The sequence below is a fragment of the Pleurodeles waltl genome, chromosome 8, assembly GCF_031143425.1.
Source record: "Pleurodeles waltl isolate 20211129_DDA chromosome 8, aPleWal1.hap1.20221129, whole genome shotgun sequence".
Classification (NCBI taxonomy): Eukaryota; Metazoa; Chordata; class Amphibia; order Caudata; family Salamandridae; genus Pleurodeles; species Pleurodeles waltl.
Window position 1 is genome coordinate 562,365,835 of NC_090447.1, and position 23,330 is coordinate 562,389,164.

Sequence of the window (23,330 nt, forward strand, 5' to 3'; positions counted from 1 at the left end):
TGATAAGCTTTGTGTTGGTCCCAGTATTGGGTTGGTGACGTCTTGGGTCAGCTGGTCGACCGAGAGTTGGCACACTTGATATATGGAACCAGTGCTTAATTTGTAAATAAAAAGGTGCCGGTGCTCAAAGCCCTCCTCCTAAACATGCGGCTGCTGCAATTAAATCTGCGAGCACGGAATACTGAGGCGGCGTAATCCTGAAGCCACCTCGGGCCTCTTAAATCCATATAAAGCCACTTACTGCCCCTACAGCTTTGTGACGCTTTTTCGTTTTCCCCTTCCTCCGTCTTTCCCAAATTTGTCTTTTGCTCGCAGCAAATGCTTGAGGCAGAAGAATAAGCCCTCCAAAATAAGTGCCGGTGCTCAGCACCGGAAACAACAAGCACAAATTACGCCCTGTATGGAACTCTTACCAGTGCACCGATTGGCTGTGTCCACTGCTGCTGGGTGTGGGGGATGGGTGGGGTGGGACGAACCAGGACTGGTTGCCTGCCCTTGTTTGATGTGAGATCTTATGTTTCCAAGAATCAGGGCGTTTGTGGGTTAATATGACAGGTCCCGGTTGCGGCTGCTAGGCGAAGATAGTGGCGTTGCGGTCCCCTGGCTGCCTGCGATGGTGGGTAGGCAAGGTTCCCCCCAGGGACCTTATTTTGCATCCCAAACTTGACACAGGAGGCCTGGGCAGGTGAGGGAGGGTCCCTTAACTTGCCCGAGCCCCAGAGTGCCAGACCAGGCCTCTCAAGGTATTTGGTATAGGCACTCATAGCCGGTCATCGTTTGCAGTCTCCTACCTCGTAGAGGGGAGTCGGCAGTGTTGTCCTGGGCTCTCCACTGGGATTAGGGACAGCGCATGGATGGGTCACTGCAGGGTGTCTCACGCAGCCCCGGCAATACTTTAGAGCGGGGGGCTGGGGGTCCCCAGTGTCGTCCCCAGGGATGAGTCGCACTCTGAGGTCCAGGCGAGTCGGGCCAGCGACGCAATCCCCAGCAGTGCAGGAAGCAGGTTGGCTTCTCTCATATTTAATAATATGTTTGAAAACAAAAATTTTCAAAGCGAAAACGCCTCACTTTTTTACCAGTAAACATACGGTTTCATTGACCGGCATGTGTGTGACTGGTTGTGTTGATTGAGAATCGGGTGGATGCATTTATCAGTACCAGAACAGTCGATAAGTAACTACATGACACAATAAAAATCCTGCTTCAATTTTCAATTTTAATAGTATATATTTGTATCTTTAAATAGACACTAAAACAAACAGAAATGAGTCAATGGTTGGATGAGAGAATGAATGAGTGAGCAGAGGAATGACTGATTGGGTGTATGTAATGATGAGCGAATAGACAAGGAAGGAAATGAATGGAGGTTGTACGAACAGAATGCATAGGCGAATGAATACCTTGGTGACTGAGTGGGAGTTAGTAATGAATCAATAAGTTCAGTATGTGATTGGCAGCTACCAATGGCTGAGCTTGGGCTGACCGTTTTATGCTTTTTTGCAAGGTAGCTAATTCTGTGTTTTTTAGGCCTAAAAAATTGCAATGGTAATTTCTAAAACGATTTTATTTGTACTTTAGATAAGCTATTTCAATATTAGGATGTAGCGTTTCTGTGATTTCATTGTATGCCTGCATTGGTAAAACGTTTCACTGCGTAACGCACTTATGTTCCTTTTTTATACTTAGTAGCGTAGAGTAATACGATGAGTAACCTTTCCTTGAAACAGGGATGCTTTCCCTCATCTCTTTGCTTATGTATCTGATGACTGAAAATGTACTCTTAATCTCCAGAGGATGGATCAGACTCGTGTGCTCTTGTAACAATAACCTAGCTAATTACTAGGTTGAAATTCCTGGAAAACTTGTGGTCTGCTGATTAGTGTAGGGCAATAGTTCACAGAACTTGAAAGATTCCCTAGAGAGGTGCTTACCGGTGGTTATGCACGCTGCACTCCTCAAGTCTGTTCGTTGAAATTAATACAACTAATTAGTATAGAATGTTCTCTCACATGCGTCAGTCCTTTATGCGTGTCATACAGGCGTCTTTATTTCTGCAACATGAAATTCACTGAGTTTACACTCTAATAAACAAAATATATCGCACGAGGTTCAAACAGACATTTCAGAGACGCACTGCTTTTAGTTTCTGAAACATAAAATACTAGTGTTGCTAAAATACCAAAGTGTAGCATCTATTACCTCCCGTCCCTCCCTCGCCTTCCTTTTAACCAATGAGGCCTCCTGCCTCCCCCCTAGACCCTCCCTTCCCCTTTCAAAAACCCCCCCCACCCTTATCCCCTCCTGTTCTTTTGTCTAGCCCACGCTAGACGGTTTTCTTTCCCTTTCTTACCTGCACGGCGGGGCCTGGAGGTCGTCGATGGAGGCACTCCTCGGGACGCGGTGCTCCGCGAGGAGTGCTACGGCTGGGTCACGTCTTGAGCGAACGGCATGGCTGCTCGAGAGGCGTGTACTGGGGGCCGGCTGACGGGGTCAGCCGTCCCTCTGTGGCTGGGGCGTTAGTTTCCGGGTTTCCGCGCCGCGGAGCCGCGAGGACCGAGGAACTTCAATTTTTGGATGCTGGTCAGGTAGGACGGGCGTTCTGCCCGTGGTTTTTTGGATTTTTACAAGGATTGTGACCTTTTTAGGGTTTGGTGGAGCCCTGTTAGGGAGGACCAGGGTCCTATATGTAGGGTAGTGTTTTGGAATGAAAGGCAGTGTTATTTTGGTTACCATGCCTAAAGCTCCAGCAAAGGGACGTGGTTGTCTCTTCTTCCTCCTCGGAGGTGGGAGGGGAGGGTAGCATTGCTCTTCCTGAGAACCCACAGGTACCTGGCAGGGGTACTCCCCTCATGTCTAGTGAGGAAGTGCAGGATATGGGTGAAATGGCTGTCACCAGGGCACTGCAAGCTGGCGTGGCCAGGACTGATCAGTCTAAGCGTGCGCACTCATCGGTAGCGGCAAGGAAATCCTCATCGGAGAGTGAGGATGAGGCCCCATCAACGTCATCTGGGGGGAAATAGGTTTCCAGAAGAGGTAATGTGGGAAGTGATGACACATGTTCGGGACAGTTTAGGTTTCCCTGTGTTTCAACCTACAAACTCAGAGTCTCATTTATTTCCTCAAATATCAGACGCCTTTTATGTTTGCCATGCCTTTCCAGGGACCTGTGAAGGATATGGTGTTTCGTGAGTGGAAGGATGTGGAGAAGGCTCAGGTTCCACGATTCCTTCAGTAACTTTACTTACTTGAGGGTGAGGGGGTTTTTCCTTCCTTCAATACGCCTGGACTCTATTCTGTCTACTCTAATTGGCAAAACGGCAGTCAATCCGGAGGATTGTGTGCCTACGTATGCCACAGACCGTAAAGTGGATTCAGGTCTTGAGAGGGCTTTTGCGGCGGAGAGTCTGGCGCTGAGGCAGGGATTTATTCTGCTTATGCGTCACAATCATTGGTTCAAGGATTTGATAAACTGGCGGTGGCTGTACAGGAAGGGGCGGAGTGTTCGGAGCTCCTGGCTGGTATGGAACAGCTGGCCAGATTATTGGCGGATGTGTCTTCAGATATAGTCCGTACTTCGGCTCTGGCATCTGGGTCTTTGATTGGGGCTCGTAGGTCCCTCTGGTTGCGTTCATGGAAGGCTGATCCAGGGGAAACGGCGGCCTTGTTGAGACTGCCGTTTGAGGGTTGTAACTTGTTTGGAGAACTATTACCATCCATACTTTCCAAGGCGTTTAAGGAGCGGAAGCATGCCTTACCTTATAAAGGGGTTTCTTCTTCGGGTAAAGGGTGGAAGAAGCATTCCAGATCTTCTCCTACTAGGGTTGCTAAATCCTTTTCGTTTAGGAGACGGCGTTTTCATCCGCGTTTTTCACCTAAGAAGTCTACTCCTGAGACCCGGGGTGGTTTCAAGAAGGGGTCCTGGCATTCGCTGTGGGCCTGGCAGAGGGCCGGTTGGGGGATGACTGTGTCACTTTCTTTCAGCTTGGGAGGACAGTGTAACCGATCATTGGGTACTAGACATGATGACCAATGGTTATGTCATAGATTTTGTGGCGGTTCCTCCAGATTCCGGGGTGCATCCCACACCTCTGCCTTCAGAGGGGTCTTGGAGTGGAGCATTATTGGACGGAGTGCGGGACTTACTGGTCATGGGGGCCATTTCCCATGTTCCGCTAGACGACCGAGGTCAGGGCACTTATGCGGTCTTGTTTCTTGTGCGGAAAGTTTCAGGGGGATTTTCAACCGGTGCTCAATCTGAAGGAGGTGAATACCTGGATCAGGACAGGGCATTTCCGCATGCTGTCCATTCGGACTATTTTTCCATTGGTCAGGCAAGGGGATTTTCTGGTGTCACTGGATCTGCCGGATGCTTACCCACACGTACCGGGGGCATGGTCCTCTCAAAAGTTCCTGAGGTTTGCTGTGGGGCAGGATCGTTTCCAGTTTTGCGTTCTGCCTTTCGGTCTGAAATCTTCTCCCCGAATTTTCACGAATATGCTGGCTCCTCTAGTGGCTTTGCTTCATTCAGAAGGGGTGTTTCTGCACCCTTTTCTAGTCGACATTTTGATTCATGCCCATTCACGAGACCTTTTGCAGAGGCAGGTGGCCCAAGTTCTGGGGGTCCTGCAATAACACGGGTTTTTGATCAATTGGGTGTAATCGGACTTTGTGCCGTCCCAGGATCTGGTTTTTCTAGGGGCTCGGTTTCAGCCTATTCTAGGGTTGGTGACTGTGTCTGAAAAAAGGTTGGATGCTCTCCAGGCTTTGGTAAAGAAGGTATGGTTACTGTCTGCTCCCCGAGCTCTTCTATGGTTGCGACTGCACATTTGGCGTCAGTGATATTTTGGGTTCTTGGGCACGTTTCCATCCCCTGTGCTTGATGACGTGGTTCTTGAGTAGGTGGGATCCAGGGTCCGGTTCTCTGAAGGACGGGGTTCCAGGGTCCGGATTGATTCACAGAGAGTTGCAATGGTGGTTGGATGCAGACCACCTGAGGGTAGGGGTGTCTTTGTCACCTCTGAGACCCGTGGTGGTGACGACGGATGCCAGCCTCTCCGGTTGGGGGGCATGGATGGGGTCAGCTCAGATTCGGGGGTTTTGGTCCCCTCGGGAGGCGAGTCGGTCATCTAATTGGCGAGAATTGCGGGCTATATTCCTGGCTCTGGTCCATTTCCAGGATTCCCTGAGGGGGTTGGCGGTTCTGGTTCGCACAGACGACTTAGTGGCCGAGGCTTATGTCATTCGGCGAGAGTGGTAAATGTTCGGGCGGATCTACTGAGCAGCGTGATTCCTTCCTCTCAACTTTTCTCTCTCCGGAGGTCTCTGTTTCGGCATCTGGTTCGGCTTTGGGGTCTTCCAGTGCTGGATGTGTTTGCGTCAGTAGAGAATGCGATAGTGGAGTGCTTCTGCTCCCGGTTTCGGTGTCCCCAAGCATGGGAGGTGGACGGGATGTCATGTCCTTGGCCGCAGGGCCTTTTATATGCATTCCCTCCGTTTCAACTATTCAGGGCGTTTCTGTTAGGTGCCAGTGGCTTTGAGTTCTACCTTGCTGGCTTCATGGAGACGTTCAACTTTGCTTTCTTATGGTAGGCAGTGGAAGGTGTTTTCGTCTTGGTGCTTAAGTCGTGAGTTGGATCCTTCCTGCGCTTCTCTCTTTGAGGTGATGCAGTTCCTGCAGGACGGTGCTCGTTTAGGGTTGTCAGTGGCTTCTCTTCGGGTACAGTGGGCGGCTATTCAGGCATTTAGGGACCATGGCGTAATCTTCAAGTTGAAGGGCGATTGATGCCTGGATTTTTTCAGGGGCTTATTAATTTATTTCCTCGCCCGGTACGTTCTTTTCCCTCATGGGATCTGTCCTTGGTTTTGGATGTGTTGACGGGGGCCCCTTTTGACCCATTGGGGGACTGTGATTTGCGACGTCTATCTTTGAAGACGTTCTTTTTGGTCGCCATTACTTCGGCTCGTCGGTTGGGGGAATTGGGGGCATTGGCATGTTCCTTTCCTTTTTTGTAAGATTTTTCCCGATAGGGTGGTTCTGGTTCCGGTGCCTCCCTTTATTCCAAAAGTCAATTCTTCGTTCCATTCCAGGCAGGCGGTCATCCTTCCTTCAATTTGTCCGGATCCCTCATCAGGGGAGGAGGTCCGTTTGCATTCGTTGGATGTACGTAGGGTTTTGTTGGAGTATCTGCGGGCGGTGGCTCCTTTTCGTACAGGGGATTCACTGTTTGTTACTTTTGGTCCGGCGCGCTAAGGTGAGAAACCTTCCACGGCTTCCTTGAGTCGGTGGGTTCGATCTTTGATTCTGTTGGCCTATTCCTTGAAAGAGGTGGTTCCTCCTCTAGGGACTCAGGGGAGGTCTTCCAGAGGCATGGCGGCGACGGTGGCAGAGCTTCAGGGGACTTCAGTGGTGGAGATTTGCAGGACCGCCGCTTGGGCTTCTCCTTCGGCGTTTGTGCGTCATTATAGGCTGTCGGACTTGGATGGTTTGGAGTCGGTGTTTGGTCACCGGGTCTTATCCTCTATGAGATAATGTTTGGGATGTTCTTGGTGCAGGATATTAACTAAGGGTCTTGCAACTCGATGTCCGTCTCCTGTGTGTTTTTCTTGCTATGTCTCATTGGTTAAAAGGAAGGCGAGGGAGGGACGGGAGGTAATGCTTCCATTTTCTTACGATAATGGCATTACTCCTAGTCCTACTCCCTCGCCTTCCTTTTCCGTTCCCTCCCACCCTCCCGGTACGGACTGTCCGAGTTGCGGCTTGGGCTTGGTTTTTGTACAGGAGGGGATAAGGGTGGGGGGGGTTTTTGAAAGGGGAAGGGAGGGTCTAGGGGGGAGGCAGGAGGCCTCATTGGTTAAAAAGAAGGCGAGGGAGTAGGACTAGGAGTAATGCCATTATCGTAAGAAAATGGAAGCATTCTAGCTTATTGTGTCAGTGGATAGGCGTGTAAAAGGTTTTCGTTTTTGGCAAAACTAATGGGATAGTCATCTGGTTTAGCAAAGTAAATTGCTTCACTTTCTCCTACTGAAATACCGTTTGATGTCTTAGTATGCTCCTAGTCATAAGTCTTTTTCTGCTGGACGAATTCACTACAGACATTTGATGGGAACACTAAGGGCCAGATGTACTACGCATCGGCCCATTTGTGATTGGTAAAATGCGTTTTGGCATCTACCAATGGGAAAATGCGAGTTGGTAACTTGTTACTAAACTTGCATTTTGCTTTTGCGATTCGGTATTAGGAAGGGGCATGTAAAGGGTGTCCCTTCCAAATAGCGAGTCACACTGGTATGTATGAATGTTTTGCGACTGGGAATGCAGTTGTGAAACATTCATACTTTACCAACTACTTGAAGGAGGCATTAACCCATTCACAACTGAGATGGGTCCCTTGGGGACCCCTTCCCCTTTGTGAATAGGGACCCAACATTTTTTCAGAGCAGGCAGTGGTCCCAGTAAAAAAAAAAATGAAAATGCATTCTGTTTTCCTTTAGGAAAACGGGCTGCATTTAAAAAAAAACTAAAAAAAACCTGCTTTATTTAGAAAGAAGTTACAGACATGGTGGTCTGCTGACCCCAGCATGCAACCATCCCTGTGAGTGTTGGCCATTCCCAAAGGGTCGCATATTGCGACCTGCTTTATGAGTATTAACGAGCAAGTCCCTTGCAACCCATTTGAGAATCGCAAACAGTGTCTTAGACAATGTTGAACATCAGTGTTTGTGACTCGCAGTTTGCAAGTCGCAAAAAAATGCAAATTGCAAGCCGCAAACACTGAGGGTCATACATGTTGCCCTTAGAGAGCCAAGTTACGAATCAATGCCATACCTACAAAACTTTTTTGCAGTCACAAATGGGCCATATCACAGAATCGGCCAATTTACGACCATAAAAAAGCATTTTGGTATATACAAATACCATTTGGTTTTAGTGATTCGGTCTGTGAAAGGGGCGTGTTTAGGTCATCCCTTCCAAATATCGAATTAAGTGGTATGTATGAATGCTTCGCACCTGAATTATGGTTGCCAAAAATTCATATTTTACAGACACCCCAAAGGAGGTGTCAACTATTTGCAAATGGGAAGGGGTCCAATTTTGGGAATGTTGAAGCAAATATTTTTTAAAAGCAGTCGAGCATTGCCTAGTCTTAGAAACCGAGACATAAGCTTTTCATTTTATTTTTTAAACACATCACGTTTTCCTTAGAGGAAAACAAGCTGCATATTTCTGCATTTTTAAACAATTTATTTATTAAGAAGCAATTACAGACATGGTGGAATGCAGGCCACCATCCCTCTGATGGTTACAATTCCTAGTGGGTTCCAAACTGTGACCTACCTCATTCATAAGGGAGCTTGATTTGTGTTCACTGGGAGTCACTAGTTTTTCTGACAAAGGTAGTATCCCAATTAGCAAATCACAATCCCTACTTTTGGTACATCTGGCCCTAAGTTTTCACACAGTTTTGGACTAACTGGTGTCTTAAATTGTTGAAATGCTGGGGCAGTGCTATTTTACCATCTTAGACGGTAGTAAATGGTTGTTTCTCAGAGGAACTTCTAAGGCATGTGCTATGTTTGGGTTGAAATATAGCAGCACGTGTTGACATATCTAAAGTAAAAAACTGGACATAACAAAATACTATCCACAAAGCAATGTAAGTCACAATTAAAGCATAACATGGCATACCTCAACAAGACAGTCAAAATGGTATGCACACCACAACCACAATACAACACAACAAAGTTGCATTGCTTTAATGCATCACATAAAGAACACATCACCACCACAACGAATGTCACACCATAAAGGTGAGCAAACATTCTTGTAACTATGGCCACCTTTAGAAGCTTTGTTTTCATAAGACAGTGATAAAAGGTGCAGCAAGCACTGCCTTAATGTACCACCCTAAACATGAAATAGTGCCATTCAGAAATGGTTTGTGATCCAGCACCTTGTCATTAAAATTGAAGAAGAAAAAGTGAAAAGTGGACTATGTTTGACTACACGTAAATAGCGAATGACTGTGTGTGACCTCTCCTTTAGCAATGAATCATCAGGTGTAGCAAGAATTTTACGGACTGATAAACCTTTTGCATCTTAAAGAATACATTGTTTTCCCTGTGTTCTTAACATTACAAAGAATCATATGATTGTCTTCTTGATGAATAGGTTTGGTGGTTATATGTGCTTACCTAGCTGTAGATACAGATTCGGATACTCTCTGCGATGAAAACTGCATACACCCGATTTAAGTATCAGATCCTGCCACATACCATCATCCCCCCTTAGTGGATTCGACCCCTGGGAGTTCTCAAAACTTATCTCACTGTAGTTTCAGGCCTCAGCTCGCCATATATAACAAGTGTGTGTCTGCTCACTGCCAGGTGCATACTTCATTCCATTTATCTTTGTACTTATACCTCATCCTGATATGCTAAACAGAGGTTAGCTCCATTTCTCCGATTCTGATTGCAAGTGTACTAAATACGCTTTAAGACGTGTAATCCCCAGAGCCCAAATATGAGTCCCCTTAAAGCAATAAGTAGTGAGTTTTACCTGCAATGAAGAGATGGTGCCCTTCTGCTCACTGAGTAAGTGTGCCAGTGTTCCAGATCACTTTTTGTAGCAATAGACAAAAGTATTCTTTCACAGAGCATCGGGACAAGATGTTTCAGCACCCCTCACTTCACTACTAGAATGTTAGGGCTCCTCCCACTGCATGTGTTATTTTCCTCATAATACAATTTCCGCATAATAAACATTAACTATGGTTGTCAAATCTACTGCACTCGTTGACCGAGAATCTCGCTCTGCTGTTTGCCATTTTGACTGTTCTAACACGGAAACAGCATTCTTTGGGAAATGAAAGCACCTCATTTTTAAGCTATTCTAGGAGATCAGTTTTAACTTTTGACCTCACAGCTACTTAGTGCAGGAAATATAGTTGGTAAGGTTTGGGAGAGAGAAGCCCGTCTTGCTGTGAGCTGTAATGAGCTGCAACAAAGCCCAAGCAATCAGGCATCTAGTAAGTAAACTAGATTCTGTGTTGTCTATGGCGCTCACCCTTAGAAGCTTGGCATAGGCAGCAAGATTTTCCTGAAAGAAATGTTTATAATATATGTACAACAATACCGAAGTAGCAGTAGAATTAGGAAATAAAACATTTAAACTCCCCTTAACCAGTTAGATGAAGTGAATGGAATGAAAGATGACAATTACACAATTATTTACTTTAGATGCGGGAATAAGTAGTTAATGCAAAAACAAAAATCATTCTCACGAAACAATCTCATAGACAAATTGAAAATTATTATATGAGTATTGGTAGCTAATGTCTAGCGCTGACCCATGAAGGAGTATCATGGAGTGAAAGTTGGTGGTTCGTCCCATAAAAAAGATGTACCTTCTAAATTAAAAAAAAATATGGAGATGAAAATTCCAATGAGCTGAAAGAAATGTAATGAACCCATCAGAAAGTGAGAATGTGTGTACTCATGTAGATGAGTTACAGGCTGGAAATTGGAGACATAAGGAAAACGGCAAAGGAGTTATTAACTAGTACAGTAGAGGACTGAACCGTTCTAGTAATTGAGATTTTGGTGTTATTTTATTGGTATTGGTTCATAAAAAACGGCAAGCACCACATTGTGTCTCCATTACTAGAATACTTCATATGTGATCTGTCCACCTACAGGACCTTCCGAAATATATTTAGCCTATTCCGGTTGTGATGTTCTTATTGTATTTATACCCACTGGGACGGGAGAGTTTTATAAAGGAATATGGAATTGGGAGCACACCTATATCGATGGCTGGAGCACTGTCGTTTAGTATGAAATGTGGGGAGGGTTTTCACATCAGGTAACTGTTTTGAGTGAGTGACCATGCTTGACAGACCTTTCCTTCATTGTGCCTTTGATATTCCTTACCTTTTCCTGCAATGTGTGAATACAATCTTTAATTTCCTCACAAACAGTGATCTGCCCAAGAGCCAGGACCAGCATTTTTGTCTGCCACTCCACTGAGACTGCCACTTGATTAGACCTCAAAGTGTACTATAAGCAAATCAGCGATACTTTACCACAACTTGACAAGCTGCCCCATCGAGAACTTCCCCGTTAGTCTATCTTATGAACTCTGGCTATCTGTATAGCTTGTGCGTTTCACTTCCAACCCATTCTGTTATCCAGCTTCGCTACGATGCATCCCTTGCAAGTAAAATACAAAATATCATGACACTCATGCAGCAGCATTGTGACGTTATAGTTTGCTGCTTTGCTGTATCACAAGAGTAAAGTAAGAACACCACAGTGTGCACAAAGGTTGAACCTGATAGCTCCTGGACACAGAGGACTACAGTTACAACCAGGGTTTCTTCCATATATAAGAGGACAAGGTCTAGGGTCACTGAAGTAAAGCTAGCCATTTAGGTCCTGAGAGGAATTAAAGGTCTGTCTCAAAATCGACCTGTCCTGGTCCTGCTAACTTTTTTTTTATCATCATCAAAACATATTGCGTGATTACTTAAAATCTTTGCAAAAGAACACATAATGTAGCAAGTTACAGCCGTCAGCTAGTAATACAATTAATGCGCCATTGCTTAACAATAATCTCAATTCTTAATTTGTAAAAACTCTTTAAAATTGAGGCCTAATGAAATTAAAGAAAAATAAGAGGTGCAGCAATAGATATCAAAGCCTTGTATATTCCTGGCTTCATACTTTTACATTAAGTTATTAGTTTATAGCAGTTAAATAGTTAAAAATTGAAACAGTTCGATGTGCAGTTTTCATTTAATTTTGCTTGAAGTTGCTAAATGAATTTCCCACATTTGGCCAGCTCTACTGGCTCTTTTAGAGCGAATACCAAAGGAAGAGAGCTCTTAGTAAAGTGCATCATGCATTCAGCTGTGCTGGACAGCAGCATAATAGATGGATAAATGTCTATGTGGTATAGCCACAGTCTGCAACAGTTTATACTGGTGAGGGAACGCCAATTTGGATTCAGTTCCTTTATTTTTATTCCACGCAGTCTGGCAAAGACAATTTTTGTCACACAGGCCTTCCTGTGCAAGGTAAGTAGGGCTGGAGTTTCAGATGCTGTGTATCACTCTTATAGGATGCTGCCACCCCTCTTTGCACCGCTTTGTAGCTCAATTTTCCCAAATCACAAATACGGGAAAGGATTTTTGTCTGTCTTTTCAGGATCGCCTTGATGGATATTTGTGACTGTGCCAGTTCAGCTTGATTGATTTCTAGGCTTGTTAGTGCCGTTTTTAAGTATTGTGACCATGAGTTTGACTTTGTTTCAAAGATGTTAACTTGTCATGGCATACTAAGCTTACAAACTTGCAAAGCTGAGAATGCAACGGTTTACCATTTTGTCTAGCTTTACTTTAATCACCTTCGAGTGAAGAGTACAATTTAGAAGACCACTCACCAGTAAAACAGTGGTGACTACTTTTATTACTTTTATTTGTCATGTAACTATATTAAATTAATCATAGTCACACGGATATAACTTTTCCGAATACTTGAAATTTCTAAGTATTCTTATACCTACATTTGCCTTCTATCTCCTGGGGAACCACAAATACAGTAGAATGTTTGTTAAAAGGAGATGATTGGTTACTCCAAAGAAAATGTAAAGAGTTTGGACTGCGGCAAAGGAGGGGACTCTAGGTGACAGAAGATCTTGTGAGCTACACCACACAGAGGAATTGACGCAGCAGGTGGGGATTGAGTCAACTTGTGCTATATAGTGTTGCCCCAGCCTCACTGTGTGGGAGAGTTTGGACTGTGACTAAGGTGTGGACTTTAGGTCCCAGAAGACTGCCCAAGCCAGCACGCATGGAAGAACTGACACGACAGGATGCGGCAGAGTTAACACATGCATTTTAGCGTGGCTTCTAGCTCCCCTGAGCAGGACATGCGAGGGCTCCTCCCAGGCAAAGCCAGAACCAAGGGTGGATCTGTCATTGCCTGCAGGAGGCTGGGCTGGGCCACCCCTCTTAGCTGAAGGGTCAAGCTGCTTTGAGGGTTTTTGGTCTCCTTATGAAGGTATCGATCCCTGGACTTGAGGTTGTTACTTGGCTGTTCTGCTAGTGTCATCTGACTGGTGTAGTATGTAAGGCGTACCCTTCTTGCTATACTTTTGAGTCATCATAAAAGCCAGTTGGTTTTTTTTGGCACCATGGAGAAACAGAAGTTTTCTGAAGAGGGGACAAATCTAAACCTTCTACTGCTCCAGTAGGTTCTACATTGTGTACCTTTTTGGCCTGAAAAGTTGGTGTTATCTCCAAAGAAATTGATATGGTAGAAAGGGGTTGTTCCAAGATCATGGTGAATTGTTTAGCATCTCCCCTCCTGCCTCATCCTCCCAACATCTCAGTTCCACAAATATCCAAATTGCTTCAGTGGAGAGCGACTTGGCTAGGAGGGCTGCAACCGCCATACAGGACATAAGTGACCCTGATTCCTTGCATATCAGCAGAGGGGTCTCTTCCTTCAAGAGAAAGAAACAGACTAAAGGTGTTGGCAATGACAAAGCTAGGGCTGTTAAGAACTTAAATAAAAAATCAGAATATGTGCACAGTTACACTGACCCTGAACCATGCTTGGGTGTTGGGGAAATCGGTGGTGAAATCAGTGACTTTAATTGGGCCTAGATGCTTGAGAAGATCAAAACCCTGTTCAATAATTTTGTCACCCTCTTCATGGAAAGAAACGTAAATCTGGAACAAGTTATTATGAAGCTAACTAACTGTATCAATACACTTTCAAAAGTCACAGGGGTGGGGGAAGTGGTAGCGGTAAACATTATCCCCGCCTTAGCACAACATATGAAGACCCATGGGGAAGGATCTGGCCTTACTGCAACAACAACCACTTCTATTGATTCCATCACATCTGTTGGCAGAATTCCAACTAGTTGGGGGTGGGGTACTCCAGCAAGAGGCCCCAAAAAGTAGGAGCTCTGTCGCTGTTATCAAGACAGGAGGTTTGCCCCACAGAGGATGCTCCAAACCATACCCATCTTAATCTTCCACCTAACTGTTGCCCTTTTGTAGCAGTTCTGACAAAAGTCCTATATCTATCTGTCGCTAGGACGAAAACTGATAGTGATTTGAAAAATGTGTGCAATTGGCTAAACATCAACTCTAATTCTAGCTCTTTGAGTATAAATATATCCTCCTCGTTAGGAGAGTTGATTGGATTGGTTCCATAACCAAACACTCCAGCAGGCACTGTGTGGTGATCAATTGCAGGAATCTGCATCTAGCTGGCCGGTTGATTTCACATACCCATTGGAATCTCCAGAACAAACGCATTACTATCCTGACATTGGGCTATTTTTATATGCATCTTTCATACACCAAGGTCATTAGGCATGTACTGCCCTCTCTCCATTCCAAACCAATAGCCCACAGCAGTATCTTCAACACCAACAGATTTCCCGGTTTGATGGGTTTAGAGTACATAGAATGACTGTTCAGTGACTGACCCGTGCCTGCAGAAGAAGGGGGTCAAATCAGGTCTTGAAGCAACCTGGAAGGGTTAGCATGTATAGAGATTTCCCTTGAGGTTCCGCAATTCAAGGACACACAAACTGATGTGTTAGAACATTGCTGGTTAAAGCACAAAATGTCCAGGACTGAACTGGTGCAGACATTGTGATGTTATATTATACTTGACATCTAAACAACATTGTTTGGTATGGGTTTGAAACCTTGGCTATATCTGCCACCAGTTCTGTTGGGAGCAGAATTTGGGTGGGGTCAGGTTACCATGGTCCACATTTTTAAGCTGCACAAAGTTATTCCAATTGCTCAAGCCACCCTGGAATCCAACTGTTCTGGAAAGAGCTTCCAACATTGTTTTTTTTTCATTAATTTCTATAATCCTGTGGTGGAAAGGGGCTGTCAAATCCAGGTCTTATTTTATGTTATGGAAATTTTAAGAAATGAAGCAAGTTTCATTTTGAATTTATTTTATGTGATTATTGAAGATGATTTTAATACAAAGATAGGCCACAGTGTAACCCAATGTGATCCCTTTATGGCAACTGATATTACCCCATCTGGCCAGAGAGCAGACCAAAGAGGCCAGCTTCTGGGCACAATCTAATGTTGTTGGACTAATACAACCTGGTCGAAATTGTGACTGACCTCCAGTTACAAGTACCCTCTTTTGTAGGCTGAAGGCAAGGAACTATCATAAATTACGTCTTTATCTCTTAGGGTATGGCTGAGTGTGTAGATGTGGGGAGCATGGTGGAAAGCAGGTTTAGTGACCAGAACCTCAATGAACTAGCACTCTGCCTTCCGGATATAGCACTCGGCTAGCTGGATAGTCTCCAACCACCTGTTCTGATTTCTTCGTCTTATCTCAAGACCGAGCTTACAGAACCTCTCTGGAATGCACTTTTGAGTTTAAAGAAGACATTTATTGTTATTATTACTTCACCACGAGGTTCCTGGGAGACGAAATTAGTAGATTGGAAGCACACGTTCAAAAGTAGTCGCAGCAATGAAAGCAAAATATATCAAAGTACTTCTCAGTTGCAATGCACACAGCAAATACATGTGATTATATAATAGCATAACTTCAAAGCAAAGCATAAAAGTCAAAATTGCATCACCGTAGGGCAAGGCTGTAGGGCCTATAACAGCTTCATCTTTCTAGGACTGCAAGTTGATGACTCCGGTTCAGCTGCGAGAAAGAGATTTTCTACCCAAACGGGGACAGGCAACTGACGTCTTGTTCTTGTCTGAAGTCAAGATAGTAACTCCCCCTCTGTTGCCCAGAGCCACCCCTTAAAAGCAAACTCAGTGTGAGAACTGAAGAAACTTGGAGAGTGGCCAATTCTCCAAGCCTCACTCGCTCTCAGACTGGATTGAGAGGTAAACACATAATCTACGCGCTCTTATCAGCAAAGGTCTGGTGTGAAAAACACAGCTTGGTCCATCATGTGGAAAAACACAGTTTGGAAAAACACAGCTCATCTGCAATGTCTAACTCCCCATTAAAGCCAATAGGCAGCTAACCTAAATACCAAATGTAATGTCTAATGCCATGTCAAAGTCAATAGGCAGCTAAACTGAATACAGAATATAATGGCTAATGCCATGTCAAAGCCAATAGGCAGCTAACCCAAATACCAAATGTAATGTCTAATGCCAAGTTAAAGCCAATAGGCAGCTAAACTGAACACAACATGTAATGTGCTACTGGTGAACATTGAGCAACTAATATGCGCAGTGGTGAAACACAAAGTCATTGGTCAAACACAATTAATAGCATCACACCACCCATGTGCAAAGGAATGACCAACCTAACCCCAATAATGGTCTCAGGCTAAGGCGACAGGCAGTGAATATCATCACCTTGCTGTTTTACTATAAAGGGTAACCGTGGACTGATTCTCAGTCATTTACTAACTACTGATTAACCTGCAGCTGGCATGATCGAGGTGTTCAAAAATCTACATATGTTCATCAAAAACCTTTGAGCCTTCAAAGGGGAATTACCCAGCCAGGCTGATTTGACATGGAATGCAAGGCAATCAATTAGTGCCTGCGACTTGTACTTAAATGCAGCCACAGGGATAGAACAGGCATAGTTTAAGCAAGGCATAACTATAAAATGGCTATAAAAAAGGAAAGCATGCCCTTAAAGAGGAAATATGGCAAAGTTTGATAAAAACCTGCAAAGAAATGGATAGCAAGGGTTTTTGGGCCATCTTGAATGAAAGAATGTCAATAGGCATCAAAAGTCAATGGTTAGGGACCACCATTAGTGCAGACAGCTGGACTAGTCACTTTAAACTTATCTACTCTTTTGAGCACAACTGGAGTGAGGACCTGGTAGAAGATCCTCCCCCATATCAGATAGAGATCAAATTCACCATCGAAGAGGTGACTATTGCCATTTTCTCCAACCCATCTAGAAAGGCACCTGGCCCTGACGGGGTCCCAGTGGACTTTTACAAGGAAAATTGTGCTCTCTGGACTCCCATGATTACCAGTCCAATAAAAATTGTGGTACTTTGCAGGATTCTGCTTCCTTGCAGTCAGCTGTAATTGTGCCTAATTTAGAGTTTGGCACAGGGGTTACAGTGAACAATATCCTGTCCGCCGATGTATAACTCCCATAGGATATAATGGGATTTATATTTCCGTGGACTGGATATCCATCAATGTTGTAACAGAGGAACCCCTCCGCCAAACACTAAATCTGGCTCATAGTCCCTAGATTTAAAAAAGGTAACAGGCAGGATCCCTGCTGTTATCGACCAATATTTTCATTGAACTAAGTGGTAAAAGTTGTTGTCCTGATTAGCCGGCATATGATAATCTTGGGCCCAATAGCTTGTTGTCATCAGCATGATAAAATGTGGTTTCAGAGAGGGCTGGTGACACAGGAAGAGTGCCTAAACCTTAGTCTATTGGTTGGAAAATATACAGTTGCTCAAAAGGGTCCTTTTTTCCTCAGATTTATGTAGTGCTCTCTACCTTGTGAATCGATCTAAACTAATGCTTACCTTAATTGAGATGGGCCTGCCCCAAACTTTGTTCATATTTTGCACGCACTACATTGTGGGGTTTTAGCCATGATCAGGTATGGCATAGAGGGGGAGTGCACTGATACTTTTGGGCTTTCCCGAGGTGTACGACAGGACTGTGTCCTGGCACCAATTCTGTTTCTTCTTTATCCATAAACAGATTGAATTCATTCCTTACAGCCAATGGGAAAGCTGTACCTACGATGAATTTGACTCCAGTCCCAGAACTGCTTTACACAGATGGTGCTATCCTACTTTCCCTCTGTAGGAAAGTACCCTCTTTTTGGCTTGTTACCCCCAATTTCTGCCTGATGTCAATGTGTTTTGACTGTGTCACTGGGGTCCTGCTAACCAGGACCCCAGTGCTCATGCTCTCTCTGTTTCCAAATGAGTCCTTACATACTGGTAACCCAGTATTTCACTCCAAATTGGCATGCTGGTCCCCCCTTATAAGTCCTTAGTATATGGTACCTAGGTACCCAGGGCATTGGGGTTCCAGGTGATCCCTATGGGCTGCAGCATTACTTTTGTCATCCATCTGGAGCCCGTGCAAAGGCTTCTACAGGACTGCCATTGCAGCCTGTATGAAATAGTGCATGCACTATTTCACAGCCATTTTCACTATACTAGGTCACTTATAAGTCACCTATCTGTCTGGTCTTCCAACCCTGCAGGCTGGTTGCAAAGTAGGTGTGTGTGAGGGCACCTATGCACTAGCAGAGGTGCCCCCACATCGTCCAGGCCCATTACCTCGGACTTCGTGAGTGTGGGGATGCCATTTTACACGTGCACTGGACATTGTTCAATACCTATGTCCAGCTTCACAATGGTAACTCTGAATATGGCCATGTAAGGTGTCTAACAACTGGGAATTGTACCCCAATACTGATTCTGGTATTGGTTGCACAATCCCATGCAGCTGCTGCCACCTCACAGACAGGTTTCTGTCCTCCTGTTGCTTGAGCACCTCAAGCCCAGAAAGGCAGAACAAAAGATTTCCTTTAGGAGAGGGGTGTTACACCCTCTACCTTTGGAAAGAGGTGTTACAGGCATGGGAGGGGTAGCCTTCTCCGCATTCTCTGAGGACTGCCTGACTTCAACCTGCACCAGAAGAACCAAAGGAATCTCCCGTGGAGTGACGGGGTCACTTGTCTACTTCAGAAGGCACCTCTCTGCAGCAACGACCGGTGGCATGGGTACCCTCTCCTGACTGCAAGCGTGGATCCAGCAACACCGGTGGTGGACTAAAGTGACCCCAACAGTCCCAACGTCCAGCTGTCCAACCTTGGTGGAGGTAAGAGCTTGCCTCCCCACGCAAGACAATACCCCTGTGCATCATGTGACTTGCAGTTGCCAAGGCTTGTGTGCGACCCTCCAAGACGTTCTTCATGCACAGCACAGCTTAGGCCCCCAGCACTCCATCCTGCGACCTGTTTTTGTTGGCTTTAGGACCCTGGGCACTTTACTACTGCTAACTAGTGCTAAAGGTCATATGCCCCCTGTCTAAATTGTATTGGTGATTGGTCTATCTATGATTGCCATATTTGATTTACTAGTAAGCCTCTAGCATAGCACACTAGGTGTACCCAAGGCGTGTAAATCAAATGCTACTAATGGGCCTGCAGCAGTGATTGTGCCACCAACATGAGTAGTCCTGTAAATACGTCTCAGAACTGCCACTGCAGTGGTTGTGTGGGCAGTTTGGAACTGCCAGTTCGACCTGGCAAATGTACCCACATACCAGGCTCAAAACTTCCCTTTTACTACATGTAACTTACCCCTAAGGTAGGCCCGAGGCAGCCCCGTGGGCAGGGTGCAGTGTATTTAGAGGTAGAACATATACTGGTGAAAGTGGGCATTTTCTTGCTTAACCAATCTGTGTCTCTTCCTGGCTGTGGATACACATCTGGACCAGGAGGACAGTTGGTCTGCTTGTGAATTCACTGGAGTGTGTCTGGGGCCAGGGCAGGAAAGGCAGGGTATTGTGCACTACAAAGACTTTCCTTTGAAGTTTGCCTACGTCAAAGGCAGAAATGAGTATAAGTATTGGACCTCTAAGACCACAGCTTCAGAACACTTCTGGACTGAGGACATTCTCCCAGGAAGAAGAGCTGGATGCTGTAGGAGTAAATTAACATGCCACGTTTCTTGCTGTAGGTCGGTCCTAACTCAGTGATTGGTATCATGCTGTTTGAGCTCCTGAGAAGACACAGACCATGGTTACCTCTTGTTCCTTCATGAGTGAAGAGAAACCACGGGGCAAACGCACAAGGATATAAAGAAGAGAGTTGTTGAGTACAAAGAGAGGACATGGGCTATATATCTGCTTGAATAGACAAGTCTTCCCTTAAGACCCTTTGGGAAGAAGATTTGATCTGTAGTAAATTGATTGACAAACATGGAAGATCTTGTACGAAATGTACAAACATTGTTAGAGTTATCGACGTATTGAGTGGTGGTATGAGGGTTGTTGGTCACATGTGGAATCTAATCAGGGTATCATTTTTAAAGGTTTGCGGGTGGTGGTGGCCCCATCCCAATAAGGAAGTCTGGAGAGTTGGGTAATGCTTTCCACCATGAGCATGCTCTCGATGGGAGCAACCCCTGTGTAACACCGAGAAGTTCGGAACTACTTCTGGTACTGATTACGGAGGCATTGGCTCTAGGCATCAATGGGCATTCAATTTCGGTGATGAGCCTTTGCATTTTACTTGTAGTGATATGTTGTCCAATACTTCTGTAGGGGCTGAGGTGGAGCGTAGTGACAGGAACAAACATTTCCTAGTAGGTTGAAGCAGTTTGTTTTATCTTAGTATAGCCTTGCATTTACATTGTTGTTGGTGTGGTTCATTTTCCTTTTCCGACTGAGCTCAATGTGTCTATATTTTCTGTGCCGTTTTTTTTTTTTGGTAGGGGCTCTCCTTTCCTGTCCATACCCTATCTCATCGTCACCACCTAGTTATCCTCATATCTTTCATCTCATATGAGGGGGAAGGTATGTGATGTTCTTGTTTCATTAGCATCCCCAGAATAATAATGTTGGAAGGAACCTTGGAGACGGAACAGATGATGTAGGGGACAGGAACACTGATGTGTAATATGGAACTTTGTGGGGTTTTCATATTAGGTGGCAGTTGGAGTGAGTGACTGTACTTGAGTTCCAAGAGAATTTTTTTACATGACTAGTGATTTCAGCAGCTAAAATCACCAAAATCTCAGAGTGAAACTCTGAGGAGAAATTCGTCATTACGTGGGATATGACCTTATAAGTCCTTATTTCTACAGTGACCCTCAGGGTTCAACTTGCAGTAACCCCAGTAACGCTGCCTCTTTTGAGTTTCTGATATCCAGTATCTCCATGGTGGTGGCGTTAGCATGAGCATTTCGGGCCATACTTAATGAGGGCTCTTGTGCCAAGACATTTGAAGTAGCTAAATACAGAGGCCGGTCCTGCTTGCAGACTGTAGAATGCGCTAAATGTAGGCTTTAGGGTAGAACCTAACAATGTATGCAGAAAGTACCTGAAAATAGAACTGTTAAGGCTCGCCTTCAAGTAAACATAATTACGCATGAAGATGGTTATTCGGAAGCTGTGCTGATCCCTCAGGCGCGGCTTAGAAGGGTATTAACGAGACGCACAGCATTATGAATATTCTTACACATATAATTAACAGTTATAAGTGGTGGTAGAACGATGTGACACAATGTACTATAATATTAAGTTCGTTTCTTAGTCCACATACAAGATGATTTTTCAAGCCAAGATGCAATTCAGCCTGAATCATTTTGACTGCCATTTCTCGTCTGATATTACTCCTTCACGTGGTAAACTATGGCTTGAAAAACAATTGTATGCCTGTGGTCCAAATTGTTTGTTTAGCCAGCCATCAGTGCCACGAACAGCATCTTTTTTAATACGCTGACCAGTGTGCCCAACGTAGGTCTCTGAAGGTCAGATCCGTACCATATTGTCAGGGTAGCCATATAACATATATTTGCATACAGTGAAAACTCAGTCGAACTACTTTACAAAGTCTGAAAATATTTCAGGGACTAGGCGCTCCTGGTTCCATGTTAAAGACCATGATACTAAAGTTAAATGTATTCAGTGCTTGGTGTTTTATGGCAACGTTTTAAAGCAAGTGCCCTCATATCCATATTAATCTGTCTGTTCTAGCTGTCTCCAGCAAACCTGCAGAGGTTCAACCAGGCTTTGTTCCCACCAAACCTTGAGACTATGGAGTCTGTGTTCCAAGCTGGATATAATGACACGCTGCTCTTTCTACGAAAGGAAAACTGGTTCGAGTAATCGAATTGTCCATGCCGATGGGCGCATTTCTGAAATTGATGGATGTTGGATGAAGGTTACCTGTGCCTTAGAGGGTATGAACGTCTACGGTTGGACTTTACAAGAGAAAGAACACAGGCGCCGCTGAAGTAATCATTGCAAACAACTCTTCTTTAAAAACATCATCAGAAAGTGCAGATTATTTTCAATGCATTTTGTTTCTCACAGACCGTGTTACAGTTGTAATTGTTTACATTCTTTATCTTTTAAGTAGGCTTTTGCTGTGGAAGAACTGCAACTGTTGTTGGAAAACAGATAAATGGAAGGAAACCAACGTACCAAAGCACAAATTGTCCATGATTATTTCGGCTTCAACTAAAGTATTATTATTTTGTTCGTTAGAAATGTTTGTATTTGTAGTCTAAACAGACTATATAATTTTAAAATGTATTTTTAAATCTTCAAATATTCCCTCATTTCTTTCCAGCATACACTGTTGTTATTGTCTGTGGAATGTAGTAGGAAAAGAGAGGTGACTAGGCAAGAGCAGTTATTCCTATACCGCACGAGTCCCTGTTAACAACAATACTGTGGTTTGGGATGCCCCATAGCAGTTTAGGTTCAGTTGACAGAATTATAAGATAATATTCTCACACTATCCAGGGGCTCGATTCACGAAGGATGGGAGGAAATGTAAGAAATGTATGTATGAAACATATGCATTGTCTAAGTTTCTCCAAGTCTCGAATGGCAAAAGCATGCGCTTGCATGCATAATTGTACTTTGCTGCTTAGAAGCATTTGCCACAGTAAGGGAATGTCTGCAGTTGTAAATGTACATGGTGGATTTTACGGGTTCACCAGGTGTGCCACTCGATATCGCTTTTATGTGCTAAGCATGCAATCACTCAGCTCACATTACCAATTATGTTCGCAAATGCTGTACCATATTAAAGAACACCTATTCTTAAAGCACATTAAAGAAAGCCCAGAGCGGCCAATGCACAGCAATTCAAAAATAGGTTAAACAAGAGAGTTTGTCATCAGCCCACTCTAAGTGATCCTTTGTTCAGCCTCGGAATTGTTTCAAGAAGTGTTGGAGTATATCCGTCATGAATCAGACACAGCTCCTTGAGGAGTATTCAGGAGGTGCAATACTAGCAGATGTGTAGATGTCATTCCTGAGACTAGCACAAGTCCGTGACTAATAAAGGTGCAATATTCAAATACATTTCTGATGTCACTCTTGAAAGAGGCACAAATCGTTGAAATTCTTTCACAAAGGTGAGCATTTCTTTTTGATAAAAATGAAATGGAACAGTGGAAAAAACCTTAGCTGAGGATTTGTCAAGGTTCACATTGCAATAAGGATGTTCCTTTACCATGGGGTTGGATATCTGCTTAGTGAGTGGATGCTTTTTTTTTGCCTAAAGCAACATTGGAACAAGCCTTGAAGAAGAGAGAGAGTCGTGAAGCACAT

The 23,330-nt window shown here is 44.4% G+C and overlaps 1 protein-coding gene across 4 annotated transcripts in view; it reads left to right on the forward strand.

Annotated features, from left to right (window-relative positions):
* The window catches only part of PNPLA4 (patatin like phospholipase domain containing 4), a 318,980-nt gene extending 295,899 nt beyond the window's left edge, over positions 1-23,081 (forward strand). For all 4 annotated transcript variants that reach the window (XM_069204620.1, XM_069204621.1, XM_069204619.1 and 1 more), the window contains one exon: positions 21,741-23,081. In XM_069204620.1, the coding sequence (XP_069060721.1) occupies positions 21,741-21,872 (132 nt within the window). In that variant the 3' untranslated portion in view covers positions 21,873-23,081. The remainder of the gene's footprint in view (positions 1-21,740) is intronic.
* Positions 23,082-23,330: the final 249 nt, after the last annotated feature.